Source organism: Emydura macquarii, unplaced genomic scaffold, assembly GCF_026122565.2.
Source record: "Emydura macquarii macquarii isolate MOO-44397 ecotype Brisbane River unplaced genomic scaffold, CSIRO-AGI_Emac_v2 contig_1119, whole genome shotgun sequence".
Lineage (NCBI taxonomy): Eukaryota > Metazoa > Chordata > Testudines > Chelidae > Emydura > Emydura macquarii.
In genome coordinates this window covers 7,990,404-8,005,417 of record NW_027131256.1, presented here as the reverse complement: position 1 = coordinate 8,005,417, position 15,014 = coordinate 7,990,404, and the positions used below count along the sequence as shown (strand labels likewise).

The window sequence follows — 15,014 nt, the reverse complement described above, 5'->3', positions numbered from 1 at the left end:
TGGGGCTGGACATCCCACTTTGGATGGACTTGATTATAAACTGGCCTGCAGCATCTCTAAAAATGAATCTCTTGTTTTAGCTCTCAAAATCAGTTCAGACAGGAGTGTTTTGTATGAGGACATGGAGGAAGTCTGGCACATACTTGTGTATATGCTCTCTGTAGACTGCACATTGAAAGAGATTTGTGTGGGCTCCTACCTGCACTGAACCTTGCAGAGTATGCCAGCTTTGAAAATAGACAAAAACAGGGATTGGCAGAATGCTGCCAGGTCTTCTGGATCTCATCCAGTGTCATTTCAGAGCAAAAGGGTTACGGAGGGGAGCTGTAGGAACAACTTTCCATGGAGCAGGAATTTCCCCAGAGTTTGCAAGGGATCTGTGTGGATAACAGCAGACATCTGTAAGAAAAGTAACATGCAGGGCATGTTCATTGTGCAGTTTTTCACTGGCTTCTAAATTTGTGTGTCAACCAATTTTTTTTAAACTGAATAAAGTATTCCTGAGTTCAAAGTACATTTCACATTTGAAGTTTTATATCCAAATTGGTTTTGAGTTATCAAAGCACAACAATATCTGAACTTTTTTTTTTAATGGCTGAGAACTTTTTCTGGGACTTTTTTGTTTTTTAAATGAAATTACACTTCTGGGATGAGAATAATCGTATGCAAGAAAGAGAGAGAATACTCCTAAAACCAGGAGGTTTGCATGAATACCATCTCTGCCGTAACTGAAGAAACACTATCATGTTCCCCACAGGGATTAGTATTTTTAGTATTTTTATGGTTAAAAAGTGCACTTCCTCCTGTATCTGGAGGATGAGGTACTTAATATAGGATCTCTTCTCTATGGATAGGAATGGGGTGAGGGAGAGCAATTAAATCCTGAACTACCATTCCTGTTAATGGATATAATTGTGTGCATAAATCCCACTTGCACAGAGAATAAAACTCTGTGTGCTTTACGATACAGCTGGTCGGAGACACTATGATGAAACCATATTCCATGAGAATATGCAGATCCATCAAAATCAAAACACTTTGCAAAATTGGGTTGATTTTGTTGGAAATTTGTTTAGATAGAAAACTGGGGGGAAAATTCAGACAATTTTGAAGCATCCCACTTCTACATTTTTGGAATGGAAGATTGAGATTTTTCACTTTGGAACAACTTTTTGTGTTTAATTTTTAAATTATAATACAAAATAAAAAAAGGTTAAAATAAAAATTAAATATTTTGATTTTGTGAAAATGAAATGTATTAAATGACTTGAAACACACACACGCACATATATATATAATAATATTGGAATTTTTCTTCATGGAGAATTTTGAAATTTTGGTTTTCATTCTAATTTGGAACAAGCCAAATTTCAAATCCTTTGCGAATCAGAACTTCCATCCTCCACACAGCTCTGGTTAATAGCTTGTTTATAACAACATGTTCCTAGTCTTTTAAGCAACAGAGTTGTATTACTCTAGTTATCTGCACTATAAATGTGACTGTTCAAGAAGTATGCTTCAATATGATAGTGCCCTGACCTGGTTATAACATGGTTTGATCTTGCCTGTGTGGATGAAACCAGCCTATGTAGTTGCAAACATATTAAAAAACTGTGGTCTAGGCTCTAGTAAAGACCAGGGAATTGGCGAGGTCTGTGTGGTGGAAGGAGCTGAGTGCGTGCAAAGAATTTACTTCTAAAAATCAGAGTGCCAATCCAACTGCGTCAGAAGATTAAATAAGTTTGTTGTGCTGTGCCTGTTTCTGAACTTTTGCCTACAATATTCCAACACCAACTCCCAATATTCCAGCACCACCTCCCAGTACAGCTGCTTTTCAGAAAAGCATACCATGCTGCAGGTCAGGACCAGGACTGGAATAGCATGGGATACCATTGGTCAGGAATGAGGCATGTCACCAGAGAGCAACATGTCAGGGACCCAGGAATGGGCTACTATGAGGGTACTATGCTCAGCATGGAAAGGAGTTGGCAGGGCAGTGTAAGGGGCAGCTTGCATAGCACCTGATAGTAGTACACCTGGCTTTTAAAATTAATGTTAAAGGGACAAGGCGGATGAGGTGATATCTTTTATAGGACCAACTTCTGTAGGTGAAAGAGACAGGTTCTTCCTGAAGAAGAGCTCTGTGTAGCTCGATAGCTTGTCTCTTTCACCTGAGACCAACATGGCTACAACAACACCTTAAAAACCCCTAATGTCAGTCTCCCTTTCTTGAATGCCAAATTCACTCACTTTCATTATGTTGGTGGTTTTTCTAAAAATATTTTATAAATGGACATCCAGTATCTGAGAAATTGTACCAGAATACTTGAGCTGAGAAACTTTTCAGACATGGATTGGATTGATATGGATATGTATTGGGTGGTGTTCCTTCCCTAAATCTTCTCTACCAACGCTTGATATTGGGATTATTTATAGCCTGCCGTGCATCTGTGCTTACACTTTCATTTGATGGTTTGAGACCCTTGGGGTATGTCTACACTGCACACTCAATTATGATAGCATATAGAGTACATACACCGCACACCCCCTAGCATGGGTATAAATAGCAGTGTGGGTGGTGAAGCACTGCTTAGGTGAGTAAAGACAGGCCAGAACCTTAGAGTATGTACCCTACATGGCTCTCTACATGCCCAAGAAATGCATCCCCTATTTACACTACTATTTTTAACAGTGTAGTGTCCTGTTGCCTCCCCTCTACTGGAGCCTTTCCCCACTGCAGGGAAATGCTCCATCAGCTCCCTGTGGTAGGGAAAGGCTCCAGCAGCAGCTAACCCATGAGACCTCATCTCTGTGTTTCAAGTGGAGTTATTAGTACATGAGTATTCACCTTGTGTTCTATATTTTAATGTCCCTTCTCTAGAGATGTTCTATGTTGTGTTCCTAAAGCAGAAATGATGTAGCTGAAATGAACCTTTTGTAATCCTACTGGGGAATGTCCCATCTGAACCCAGGTCTGACTGAAGGAGAAAACTACCACACTCTCCATTCTGTCTGCACAGGCAATCTGAAAACATTTAAAATCTGTTTCTCCTTCAGCCTCTGCAAATAGGAGGGGGGCTGGGCCAGAGAAGGGGACATAATGACACTAGCGCACAGACCTGTGCCTGCCAGTGGCCAGCTGGAAGAGCGCCCTGTGCTTAGGAGACTCTCCTCTCCAGAGCAGCTTGGGGTGAATGAAGAGGATCAGAAAATGAATGTAAGTAAAACCTAGTCCTGTCTCTTTAAACTTTTTCCTACAGTGGCTATGAATATGCCTGCATTTCTTTCATTGCTTGCAAGTTTCTGGCAAACCAACTTCTACAGATTCTACAGCAGCTGGGATGCCTCTTGCAGCATTATATTTATTTTCCCTCTTCTTATTGGTTAAGAAGTACCTCATGTGACCTGTTAAATGAAGCATAATTGTTTGGAAAATCTCGTAATAGGTGACTACACATGCTCAGATAGCACCTTTATCTTCAAAAAACAAAATGGTTGATAGCATGCGCACACACCCTTCCAGAAAGATTTATACCACATGCTAGAAGAAAGAACAGTCTGGTTCCTGGTTGAAAACAGGACAAAATTCATCTACAAGTTATCAGTCTGAACATGTAGCCAATGTTTATAGTGACTGAAAGTTTGTTACCATTATGTAGCTTTTTGGCTTATGTAAAACAAGCCTGTAGCCTCCATCTACTTCCTCTTGGTCAGACATTTTTAAATTAGCAAGGCCAGATAAACTTGCATCCAAGAGTTAAAGAGATGGCCGAGGAGTTGTCTGGATAGTTAATGTTGATTTTTAATTCTACTTGGAAAACTGAAGAAGTTCCAAAGGGCTGGAAGAAAGTTAATGTTCTGCCAGTATTTTAAACAGTGTAAATGGGATGCCCAAATAATTAGAGGCCACTCAGCTTTACATCAATCCCAGGCAAAATAATGGAGTGGCTCATCTGGAACTGGATTATTACAGAATTAAAATAGCATAACATAATTAATGCCAGTCGACATGGGTTTATGAAAAATAGATTTTGTCAAATTAACTTGATTATTTTTTGATGAAATTACAAATGTGATCAATACAGGCAATGTTGGTGTGATATACTTAGGTATATTTCTATAAAGCCTTGTACTGCATGACATGTTAAGAAATTAAAATAATACAAAATCAACAAGGCACACGTTAAGTGGATTTAAAATTGCTGAATGATAAGTCTCAAAATTTAATTGTAAATAGGGAAACATCAGTGAGCGGGTGTTTCTAGTGGGATCCTGCAGGGATCAGTTCTTTGCCTTATGTTGTTTAATTTTTTTTTTTAAATCAATCACTTGGAAGAAAACATAAAATCATTACTAATAAAATTTGTGGATGACACATAGAGGGGGAGTGGTAAATAATGAAGAGGACAGATCACTGATATGGAGCAATCTGGATCATTTGTTAAACTGGTACAAACAAATAACGTGTTCCAATATGACCAAATGTAAGGTCATATGTGTAGGAACAAAGAATGTAGGCCATACCTACAGGATGAGGGGACTCTATCCTAGGAAGCAGTGAAAAAGACGGGATGGATGTCTGAGGCTATGGAGGCTGAAGTAAGAGAAATTTGAACAGGAAGAAACTGTACTGAAATCCATGGGTAACCCACTGGGCTTCATGTGCTGATTTTAGGTAAGTCTCAATATATATTTGAGGGTGGTGGTAGTGAGGTAAATGCAGGTTGATTGTAATCTAAGTGGTGTTTCTGAATTTTATTGCTAGACAATGTCCAGGATTTACAGATGAAAACAGTTAACCTGCACTTCATTATCCCTCAGAAATGGTGAACATCTGGTCTCTGTTCTTCTGTTTCTTCAGCCCAGTCTTCTCAAAATAGACCACTCCAGGCCATATTTACTTCCACCCTGCAGGCTGACTTCAGCACTACATTCCCTCTGCTCTTCTACTTTGAAGGATTTGCGTTGTTGGTGGAGTGAAGTAGAGATGAGGAGGCTCAGAACTGTTTGGCTGTAGACACAGGGAGCAGAAATGAAAAGACAGGCTTTGCTGACTGTAACTTGAGGGCTATGTGAGGCTAATGGCATAAGCAATGAATATCTCAGGCTGATGGCCTGAGGGCTTTATATGGCACTGGGATCCAAAGTGCTGCCCTGAATACTTAGCAGGAATTGGTGCAAAGGTCAGAAAGCAGTGTGGGTGGGTGTGAGGGTCTGTGATTGAGATCAGGATACCTGCAGGGGAATGTCAGCACTGGTGAAGCCATAATTTTGTTCACAGCCGTCTATATTTATGTTCATGTCTGTAAAATAAAATCCAGAGAACACAAGATGTGAACGAGTGTGTGATGTGGTTTGTCCTTCATGCTCTGGGACTCTGCAACCAATGGAAAAAAGGCAAATGCAATATATTGCTCTTCTCCTTCAGGCTCTGATTCAGCAAGGTTCTTAAGCATGTGCATAGTCCCATTGATTTATACATGTTCTCAAGTAATTTCCTCTCCTAGTGGTTGCCTGAGATGTGTTCAGATTTTTTGCACTTTCTAGGAAACATTACATCTTAGAGATATAAGGACAAGGTGCAATTTAAACTATTCAATTTACCTATGGCGCCTTACTGGAAGTACAGCATAAAAAATGTTCCTTATCTGCTGAATAATACATTATTACCCGAAGGTATCTTTTCGTAAGACTCTATTTTATTGCAAAGAGACAGAGCAAAGGTTGCTGTTGGAACCTTGACTCTGAAGTTCCTGATTGGTGCAGTTTTAAATAGGACAATCTGGAAAGCTGGGTGTTTCCTAAAAATGCTGTTTATTTAAGTAACTGTCTCTTCTGTAATACTTTAGTTTGGGAGTTCTGGATAGGCCTAGAATAACCCTGCTGATATTTCTTTACAAATTGCATGGCACATTTACAGGCATTTTATATAATGGACAACAAAATTTCATAGATTAAGCTTCATTACCTACCTACCTTCAATGATTTATTTTTAATAATTACAAAAATTAATAAGACTATTGGGGATATGGTAGTGCATTGTTTTTCACAGGTTATCTCCATATATAGCTATCCAATTTCATTATAATATTATCCTCATGCATGGCATTGCATGATATCACCTGTATGATGAAAAAATTAAACTGAGAAATGCCCAAGATCTACATTGCTAACGCATTTACTTCCTGTATAAAAAGCTAGAGATTCTGTCTACTCTGTGCCTGTCCTCTACAGAACCTCTGTGGCATCTCTGGTAGCCCAGAATGAAAGCCTATCAGAAATTTCACTACACTTAGGTTTGTGAAAGTACAATATGTTAGCATGGAAATACAAGGTGTAGTACTTGGAGAAGTTGAAATGTCTTAGGAGTTTTTTGTTTTCATTTTCTATATTTATTTATTTGTATTATTGGAGCATGGACGAGTCTCAGCCATTTTGTTCCAGTGGCTTGGAAATTGTCTCACCTGTCTTCTAGCAAAACTTGCCCTTTGTTTATGGCTGGCTGATTAAAAAATTGGGGTGGCTGGAAAGGCAACACTTAATTCTAGCCCTAGGAATGTGAACTAGCTGCCATACAAAGCAAGGAATGGATAAGGTTAAGAATGTTCAGTGTCTGAATTCTTTCCAGTGGAACTGGACTGATTAGATAAGAATTCAGAGCAGGTTTTTCCTAGCTGTCTGAAAAGCTCAGTGTGCAAATAAGCAGGATGATGTCTTGTTGTTGTCCTCTGTTCAAATGATAGGAAAAACAGACAAGATTTTATATGTCAACAAAGGGCTCTCAGGTAAGGAATATAGAGAAATAACAGGTGTAATGCCCTAGAGATCGAGGTTACTTAATTTTTAGATTCTGGAGACTCTCTAGAGAGTTTTGATTCTCAGTGCTGTTGCCTGGGCGAATTCAGGCATTAGGCTTCTACAAACACTTTCACACTTTCTTCACTTCCTGATCCCCTTTTCCTAATACCTCAATTTTTGCACAGCTCTTTTTTTCTCACGCACATGTCTAGTGCTTAATTTGTGTCAGGGCTGAGTCCCAGCACCTCTAGCGTGGCAGTTCATACCCCCAGCACCTCTGGGTTCGCTACGTCAGTTATGAATGTAAAAAATTTGCTTGAGCTTCTGCACCTCTTTCATTACAAATTAAGCACTGGTTATGTGTCCTTCCTCTTGGAGGGGTGGTTCCTTAAATCAGTGCTGAAGCCAGTGTGAAAAAGCTTATAGTATGATTACCTGCGTCACATTTACTGTACTGTAAATACATTTGTTTGTGTGTATACTAGTGCTCTATCATCACAAGCACAAATTGCAGTGATTAAGCATCAAGTTTGAAATCCCTAGACTCTGTGAAGCCACACAAATCTCAGCAGGGTTGACTCAGCTCTCCAGCCTTCCTAGGTAGACAAATTGAATTCCCTGAAGTTTACTCTGAGTCTTTTGGATAAGACCGTAAAGGGGCACTTCCACAAAATGTAGTCAGTTTCAAACAGTGACTGAAAAGCATATATGCTGTGGAGTGGTACATGTGCCAAATACTCCGGCAAAAACCCCACATTTTGTAACAATGTTGATCTTTACAATTTCAATGACATATCCAAATTATACGGCCTTGGAATTGTAGAAGACAAAGGCCCTGGTTAAATGTAGCTTCCCTGCCTAGGAATTCCCCTGCCAATTCTTCTGATTTTACATATCTTCATTTTTAAAAATGGGTTTTTTCCCCTGTTGCTGTATGAAAGCTGCTCATCAACAAGGGGTGTTGGTTGTAAGTTCTGTTTCAGAAAACAAACTGAAAAAATAAAGAAAAATATTTTTAATTCCTTTTCATTTGGAGTCATCTTAGGTGACATTTGTAACATTCCTATTAAAAAAATACAGTTAGCTAAATGAGGAAAAGAGCACTTGCTAATTTATGAAGACTATTCATTTCAACCCACCGCCTCATGGTACCTATCTCCTTGTCATCCCGACTAAAGAACTTGAGTCCTGAGCATAGGCAGACAACCAGTGATTTATTTACACAGGGTCATCACTTCTGGTAGTGAGGGGCAGGAGTCCCACTTGGGAATGTTAAAATCGTAGAAGTGAGGTTTCCTTCACGTAGGAAGGAAAAATCAAAACGCACGACTACAAAATGGGGAATAACTGGCTAGGTGGCAGGGCTGCTGGAGGGGATCTAGGGACTATAGTGGATCACAAATTGAATCGGAATCAACAATGTGACACAGTTGCAAAAAAGGCTGATATCACTCTTAGGAGTATTAACAGGAGTGTCGTACCTAAGACATGGGAGGTAGTTGTCCCACTCTGCTTGGCCCTGGCCAGGCCCTGGCTAGAGTACTGTGTCTAGTTCTGGGTGCCACACTTTAGGAAAGATGTGGACAAATTGGAGAGTCCAGAGGACAGCAACAAAAATGATAAAAGGTTTAGAAAACCTGACCTACGAGGAATGGTTGGAAAACTGGGCGTGTTTAGTCTTGAGAAAAGGAGACTGAGGGGGGACCTGATAACTATGTTCAAACAATGTGAAGGGCTGTTATAAAGAGGAGAGTGACTGATTGTTCTCCATGTCCTCTGAAGGTAGGACAAGAAGTAAAGGGCTTAATCAGCAGCAAGGGAGATTTAGATCAGATATTAGGTAGTTAAGCTCTGGAATAGGTTCCAAGGGAGGTTTTGGAATCCCTGCCACTGGAGGTTTTTAAAAACAGGTTGGACAAACACCTATCAGGGATGGTCTTAAGTTTACTTGGCCCTGCCTCAGCACAGCGGGCTGGACTCGATAATCTCTTGAGGTCCCATCCACCCTTACATTTCTATGATTCTATGCCTAGAGCTAATAAGCTTGGGCCATTACTATCACTCCTTTACTAAAAATAACTCCAGCTAAAGATTAATTTACTCTGGGGCTGGAATTCCTTTGAAAACTTAAACAGAATTCACAGCTAAACCTGGCTGTTCAGTGATGCAACGCACATTGTAATAGTGCATGGAAAATGGAGAAAGGGTTTATAAAGGTGTCTGCTGTGGTCAAGTGGCCAAAAGTGGTTCGTTGTATTTTACAATGAACTGCTTGATTCGATGGTATGGAAATGTGTGTGCGTGGGACATGTCAAACATCTGTTGACACCTTTATTATTCAGAAGGAGCAATGGTCAGCTGCTGCTTACATCCCTTAAAAAAAAAAAAAGTTTCAGAAACTAGATGTAATGAGGATTTTATGGTATGCTTCTATCCCATTGTTGGGACGCTGGGAGGGGAGTCCTTCCTCTTTCAGTTGTAATGTTGCTAAAACATGAGGATTTGTACAGCAGCAGTTTGGTTAAATGTACATCAGCTTGCTGTTAACATGGAATAGATTAGAATTTGTTTTTTACAATACCATTTTATACCGAAGGTTGTTCCAAAATTCTTTGCAGACGAATGAATTTTAGGTCCACATTGCAAAAACCACCGCCATGGTTAGCACCAATTGACCCCCTCGTTGACAGACTAAGCAGAGAAGCTAAGGCTTGGTCCTCACTCTAGACCAATGTCGGCGTATATACGTCGTTCAGGGGTATGGAAAATCCACACGCCTGAGCGACTTACTTATACATACCTAACCTCCAGTGTAGACAGCACTATGTCGACAGGAGAACTTCTCCGTCAACATAGCTAATGCCTCTTGGGGAGGTGGAGTACCTACCATCAGCAAAGGTAGTGTCTTTATTAAGCGCTACAGTGGCACAGCTGCACTAGTGCAGCAGCAGCGCTGTAAGTTTAGACAAGCCCAGAGTCTTAAAGGTATCCTGGAGACCAAACTACCCTGCCCCTCCTGAAAGTGGTCCCTTTATATAACGGGTGAATCATAGGTATAGCAGGATAGGGAATCTTGTTTTGCTGCCGGCGCTGCTGGTACCTGTCTTGTACCTCTTCTGTCGACTTCAGTCTTTCGTGTCACCAGTCTACCAGTTAAATTACTGAAAGTGGCAAAAATCCAATGGTGCAGCTGTATTTCTGAGTGCTGCATATAACAGCTCTGCTCTTTCAATTTGGGATTGTAGATTATGGCAACATAGCAATATATAACAGAGCATAATGACAGTGATAAATACATTTAGGCACTGCCTATTCTTTTCCAGTCCTCTGGTGTTTTATTTTTCTTTGCAATATAACCCTCGTTTCCTGCTAATATGAAGATAGTTGATAGCTGAAAATAAAGCTGTTTACTTTAACCTTTCACCTTTCATTGTTGCAGATCTCGAGTTCCACTTATAAATATAGGAGTGAGGAGTTTAAGAGACAGTTTTCACATCTGCCAGATTTGGAGAGGCTCGTAGTAGGTAAGATGTGAACAGACCAACAAAATTCTATCCTTGCTGATAATGCCGAAGTCGCAGCAGCAGGTGTTTTGTAAGACAAAACTTTAGTGATAGCAGGGGAGTCTGTTTTGCTCTTCGCTCCTCCTTTCTATGTGGACTAGCAGCAAACTGTTTCTGAAACAAGAACATCCAAGCTCTTCTCCCTGTAACCCTGACCTTCTTAAAAGTAGATTCCTCTGTTGGAGGAATGGCTTCAGCTCCTCTGGATGGTGATCATGAGGTGTCTGTTAAGGTAACTTCTACTACCCTTTCCATGAGTGGCAAAGCACCTATTGGCCATGATACATATGTAAGCTAGCAGCTGGCACAGACAGTCGTGAGGGGAAAGGAGAGGGCAGACCATTCTGAGAGGGATGTGCTGGGACAGCATGTTGAATAGATGGTCTCAGAAATGTTTGAATTATGATTGGCTTGCACTTCAGGAGTGGATGGGGAAAGAGCAGAGTTAGAATTATATCCCAGAAATTTTGATTTGTGCCACGGGACTCTTTTCTGCCATGAGCAACTTCATTTGGTGCATCTTCACATATTGCTGCTTCAGACGCTTAGTGGATGTCGAATGAAAGGGAGGTGGAAATATTTTAAAATGGTAACTAGCAAAGGTTAACTAGATTAGACAGAGGAGAGGGGGTTAATACAGAGTCTAAACTCAAGCTTTCTTGAAAGGAGTTTCAACAAATGAAACCTTTTTAAAAAAAAAAAAAAGTCATGATACCCATTAAAATGACATTGGGATTAAGTAAAGAATCTTTAAAATAACGTGTCAAAGTGTAACTATTTCTCAGACTACCATGGAGCTGAACATTGTTAGTGATATCTATCAGTCCAGCTTTACTCTCTGGCATCTACATAAGATAAAGTCCCAGAAGGCATTGCTCACGGTTGTCATTGCATGAGTCCTGTTTCTAGCACACTGCCAATAGAGGTTTTGCCATCCATGAAAAAGCAGCAATGGCACAGAGGGTGGGAGATGTTACCTTGACAGACACACACAAACAAATCCAGAGGGACTCCTGAAAGCTTTTCCCTTGCATAAGAGTCTGTTTTTAAGAAGGTCAGAGTTTCAGGGAGAAGAACTGGGATGCTCTTCTTTATGAAGCAATAGGCAATCCAGGGAGGAAAGAAACAGATTTACAGCATAGATTGTTGGCTTCTTCCTGCTATGCTATTTCAAAGGGCTGTACAAGGCAGAAGTCTAAAATGAAGGCATTTCTTCCGGAAGATGATAGGCCACGTCACCTATGTCAGGTATCTTATCAGGCAAATGGTTTGTGAAAAATTAATTTTCAAGGTCGGCTATGAAAGAGAACCTGGATCTCAATGGTGAAGTAGGAGAATAAAGGGGAAATTCTCTCTTCCCGAAGTAATGGCCTATAAAGTGTGTTGCTAAATTCATCGTGCTTTGAGGCAAAGAAGTGAGCGGGAAAGAGAGAGAATTATACCACCAAGTTTAGGAAAGAATATAGAAGAAATGAAGCATAATAAGCAGTGCCTTTTTAAGGGATTAATGTATCTGTAAGATGGATAAAGGAGTACTTTCAGGTACAAATCTTACATAGTTCTTGGGGTGATGTGGTGCTAGCCTAGTGCTAAGCTGAAAAGGGAAAAGATGCACATTTAAATTCACTATCATCCAGGCAAATAAGTTTGGATATTTTTGTACACGTCAAAATATTTTTGGCTGTTAGCTAGACAAGTGGTAAGTATTTCTGAGGTGTCTTGGTTAGCTAGGTAAGTCACACGTACCATGAGCTCTGTCCCTACTCCCTAATAATCAGCTGGGCACCTTCATGGTACAGCAAGAACCTCACTAAAAAGTAATCTGCAGAATTTAGGACTACTTCGTGGAGTCTTTTCTTCAGTCTAAAAAGAACTTTGGGTCTGTTGGGATCAGACAGAAAATACAACGATATCAGCTACTACCAGATGTACCTTAGATACTTATAAGGAAAGCATAGTGAAAGTCGCTCCAAATCTCACTGTAATCATGGAAATGAATTGGAAAATATACAAACAACTCTACACTCTTAACTGGATGACTAAAGTGAAAAATGAGAAGCTTGCTGATCATCAGGGTGAATTAGTGCCATGTATACTATTAAGAAGACCCCAATGGGATTGCAATGACAAGATTATAGATCTGGAGGAAAAGAACAGCTTGAGTAGAAGAAAGAGAAGAGGTTAGTGAGAAGAGAGTTTGGAAAAATAACATCAGGCTGTTGTACTTACCTCACCAGAAGGCACGAAACACCTATTTTGAGCCCTGTCTTCCCCCTCTCTGCCAGATGGTACCAAATGGAGAACTTCAAACCCAGCAGACCTACCATCTTCTTGCCTCTGTACCTGCTGCTGACGACACACCACACCACTTCTCAATAGGTTACTCAGCAAGCAAGTTTGACTGCACCATTGGTGACCCACTTAACAAGTACACTGTATCAGAGATAAGTGTTCTGATACCAATATAACATCATGATTTTTCAGGGCTTATCTCTTGCAATAATAAAACAGCCTTTAATCCAGCAACAAAATCTTGCTAGATTCTTGGTGCTGGCTACAGTACCGTCTACCCAGAAACAGCAAAGTTTATAGATGATAGTTTATAATAGATGAAATTAGAACCTTCACCTGCTTGGAAGATTTGACATGCTAAATCCTTCTCAAGCCTCAATGGAAAACTATACCATCAAATGTTCTTCGGTGTTAAAAATAGGTCATTCCTGTGGAGTGGGTTCAATACACAGTAAAACAGAAGAAATATATCAGTTTTGGAGTTTGTTTATTGAATTACTCTCTGCATAAGGATGTTTAAGAAGGCAACTAAGCAAATTCTATGAAGCATAATTTCCACGAACAGACTACCTGGGATTTGAAGAATAGATTTGCTGATGGACTATTCCCAGCAAAGTAGCACCTACTCAATCAGAAGCGAACAGTCATTTTTTATGTAATGAATTACTCTTTATCTCAGGGGAGCAACATTCATTTAAAAGGACCTTTTCTGACTTCTAATCTTAGAACCATTCCTTTGCCTGGTATAGTGGATTTTAACAAAGGCTGTATTAATTATTATTCAGCTACAAATATTTAAGGTAGTAATCACCTACTCATTGTTATCAACAGAAATGTAACTACTGCTGTTTTTTATAATTTTTTTAGTTACTCTTGTACATTCTTATAATTATCAAAATTAGAGATAAAGATCATACAAAAAACTGATTCCTTATCTATACTATAAGATAAATAGATTTTTAAATGCTTTCACTTTGAAAAATCTGATTGGAAGGACACAATTTAATTTTAAAAACACCTTTGTTTTCATCTTTAACATTTTATATTTATTTTTACAGTTAGGCTCGTGGTTACTAGACCTGAGATTAACATTGATTCTGAATTTTCAGTTTGCCTATTTTGACATTTGACATTGCATTTTGACATCCCATTGTGTGTAGTCAGTTCCACTGTTTTGTTGCTGATCACCTGCATCACACTCGTGTTGTTCTCTGGGGAGATCCCATGTGCACATTCTTCCCTAAGCACTGCAGGAAGGCGTATGTTTATTAGAAATGCAAAGCTGAAACCAAAGAGGCAACTGGTTGGCATGTGTATGGAGAGAAGAAAGATGGGGGGACAAGGGGCCCCACCATGTTGGGTAGCAATGTTCTTATAGCAGGCCAAAAGACCCTTTCAAACATAGCAAGGCAACAAAAAATAAATAAAAAATGAAGATGGAACTCTCTTAAAAGTCAGGCACAGTGTTTAAAGCTTACTCTATCAGAAGACTGATTTGGACAGTGTCCCCTTTTAATTTTCGCTATGCTACCTGTTAACTTGAATTTCTTTCAGTGTGTTCTAACTTCTTTCTTGTCAATTCCACTTTCAGTTTCTCATATATTTGGGTCGCAAATATTGCAGAGTAACTTTTATTTGCTTAAAAACACTGTTTCCATTTGAATTTAGGGGGAAAATTCAAGGAAATATTTTTATTGGTCCTCAGTTTGTGAAAGCTGATTTGTACTTATGCTAAATTTTGGCCCAAATTTCTCCTGACAATGTCCCTGTAATAGTCATGGTTGTTTCAGCCTCATGCATGTAATTAACATCCAAAAAGTGTAAAACGGATCAGCTTCTATTTGAACAGAATTGATATTCTTAGGGGGGGATTTTCAAAAAGGCTCAATGTTGTCCTAACGTCGCTCTCAGTATAGTTCATAGGAGCCTTCCCATTTACTTCAGTGGTAGCACTGAGGCCAGTACTGAGCACTTACAAAAATCCTACATTTACTACTTCAGTGATGAATCTTTCTGCTACTTAAACAGCAACACCAACAAAGAGAGAAATTAGCTCCTTGTTTTAGTTAAAGAGATCCATTAATGGACTGTTCAAGAAGCAGTCAGTTCCTAGTAGTGATGTTTCATTTCATACAGGTAATGAAAAGGAAAAGAAAACTTTGAAAAAATGCCACTGGCTGAAGTGTCCATGCTGGAATGTGGATATCTACTAAGTAGGGATTTTTAAACTGTTTGTGGGTCATGATGATATGATCTCTAAGGAGTGGAAACGATTCATCTGAGAAATGCTAGAAATGTATAGTACAGTATATTCTGGTATGTGTGACTGGTTGACTATATAATCTGAATTAGTAGACAAAA

The 15,014-nt window shown here is 39.5% G+C and overlaps 1 protein-coding gene across 1 annotated transcript in view; it reads left to right on the top strand.

Annotated features, from left to right (window-relative positions):
• The window catches only part of GRAMD1C (GRAM domain containing 1C), a 69,410-nt gene that overhangs the window by 16,790 nt on the left and 37,606 nt on the right, over nt 1-15,014 (top strand). Inside the window, exon 3 of the mRNA XM_067546075.1 lies at nt 10,238-10,322. Within this exon, the coding sequence (XP_067402176.1) occupies nt 10,238-10,322 (85 nt within the window). The remainder of the gene's footprint in view (nt 1-10,237; nt 10,323-15,014) is intronic.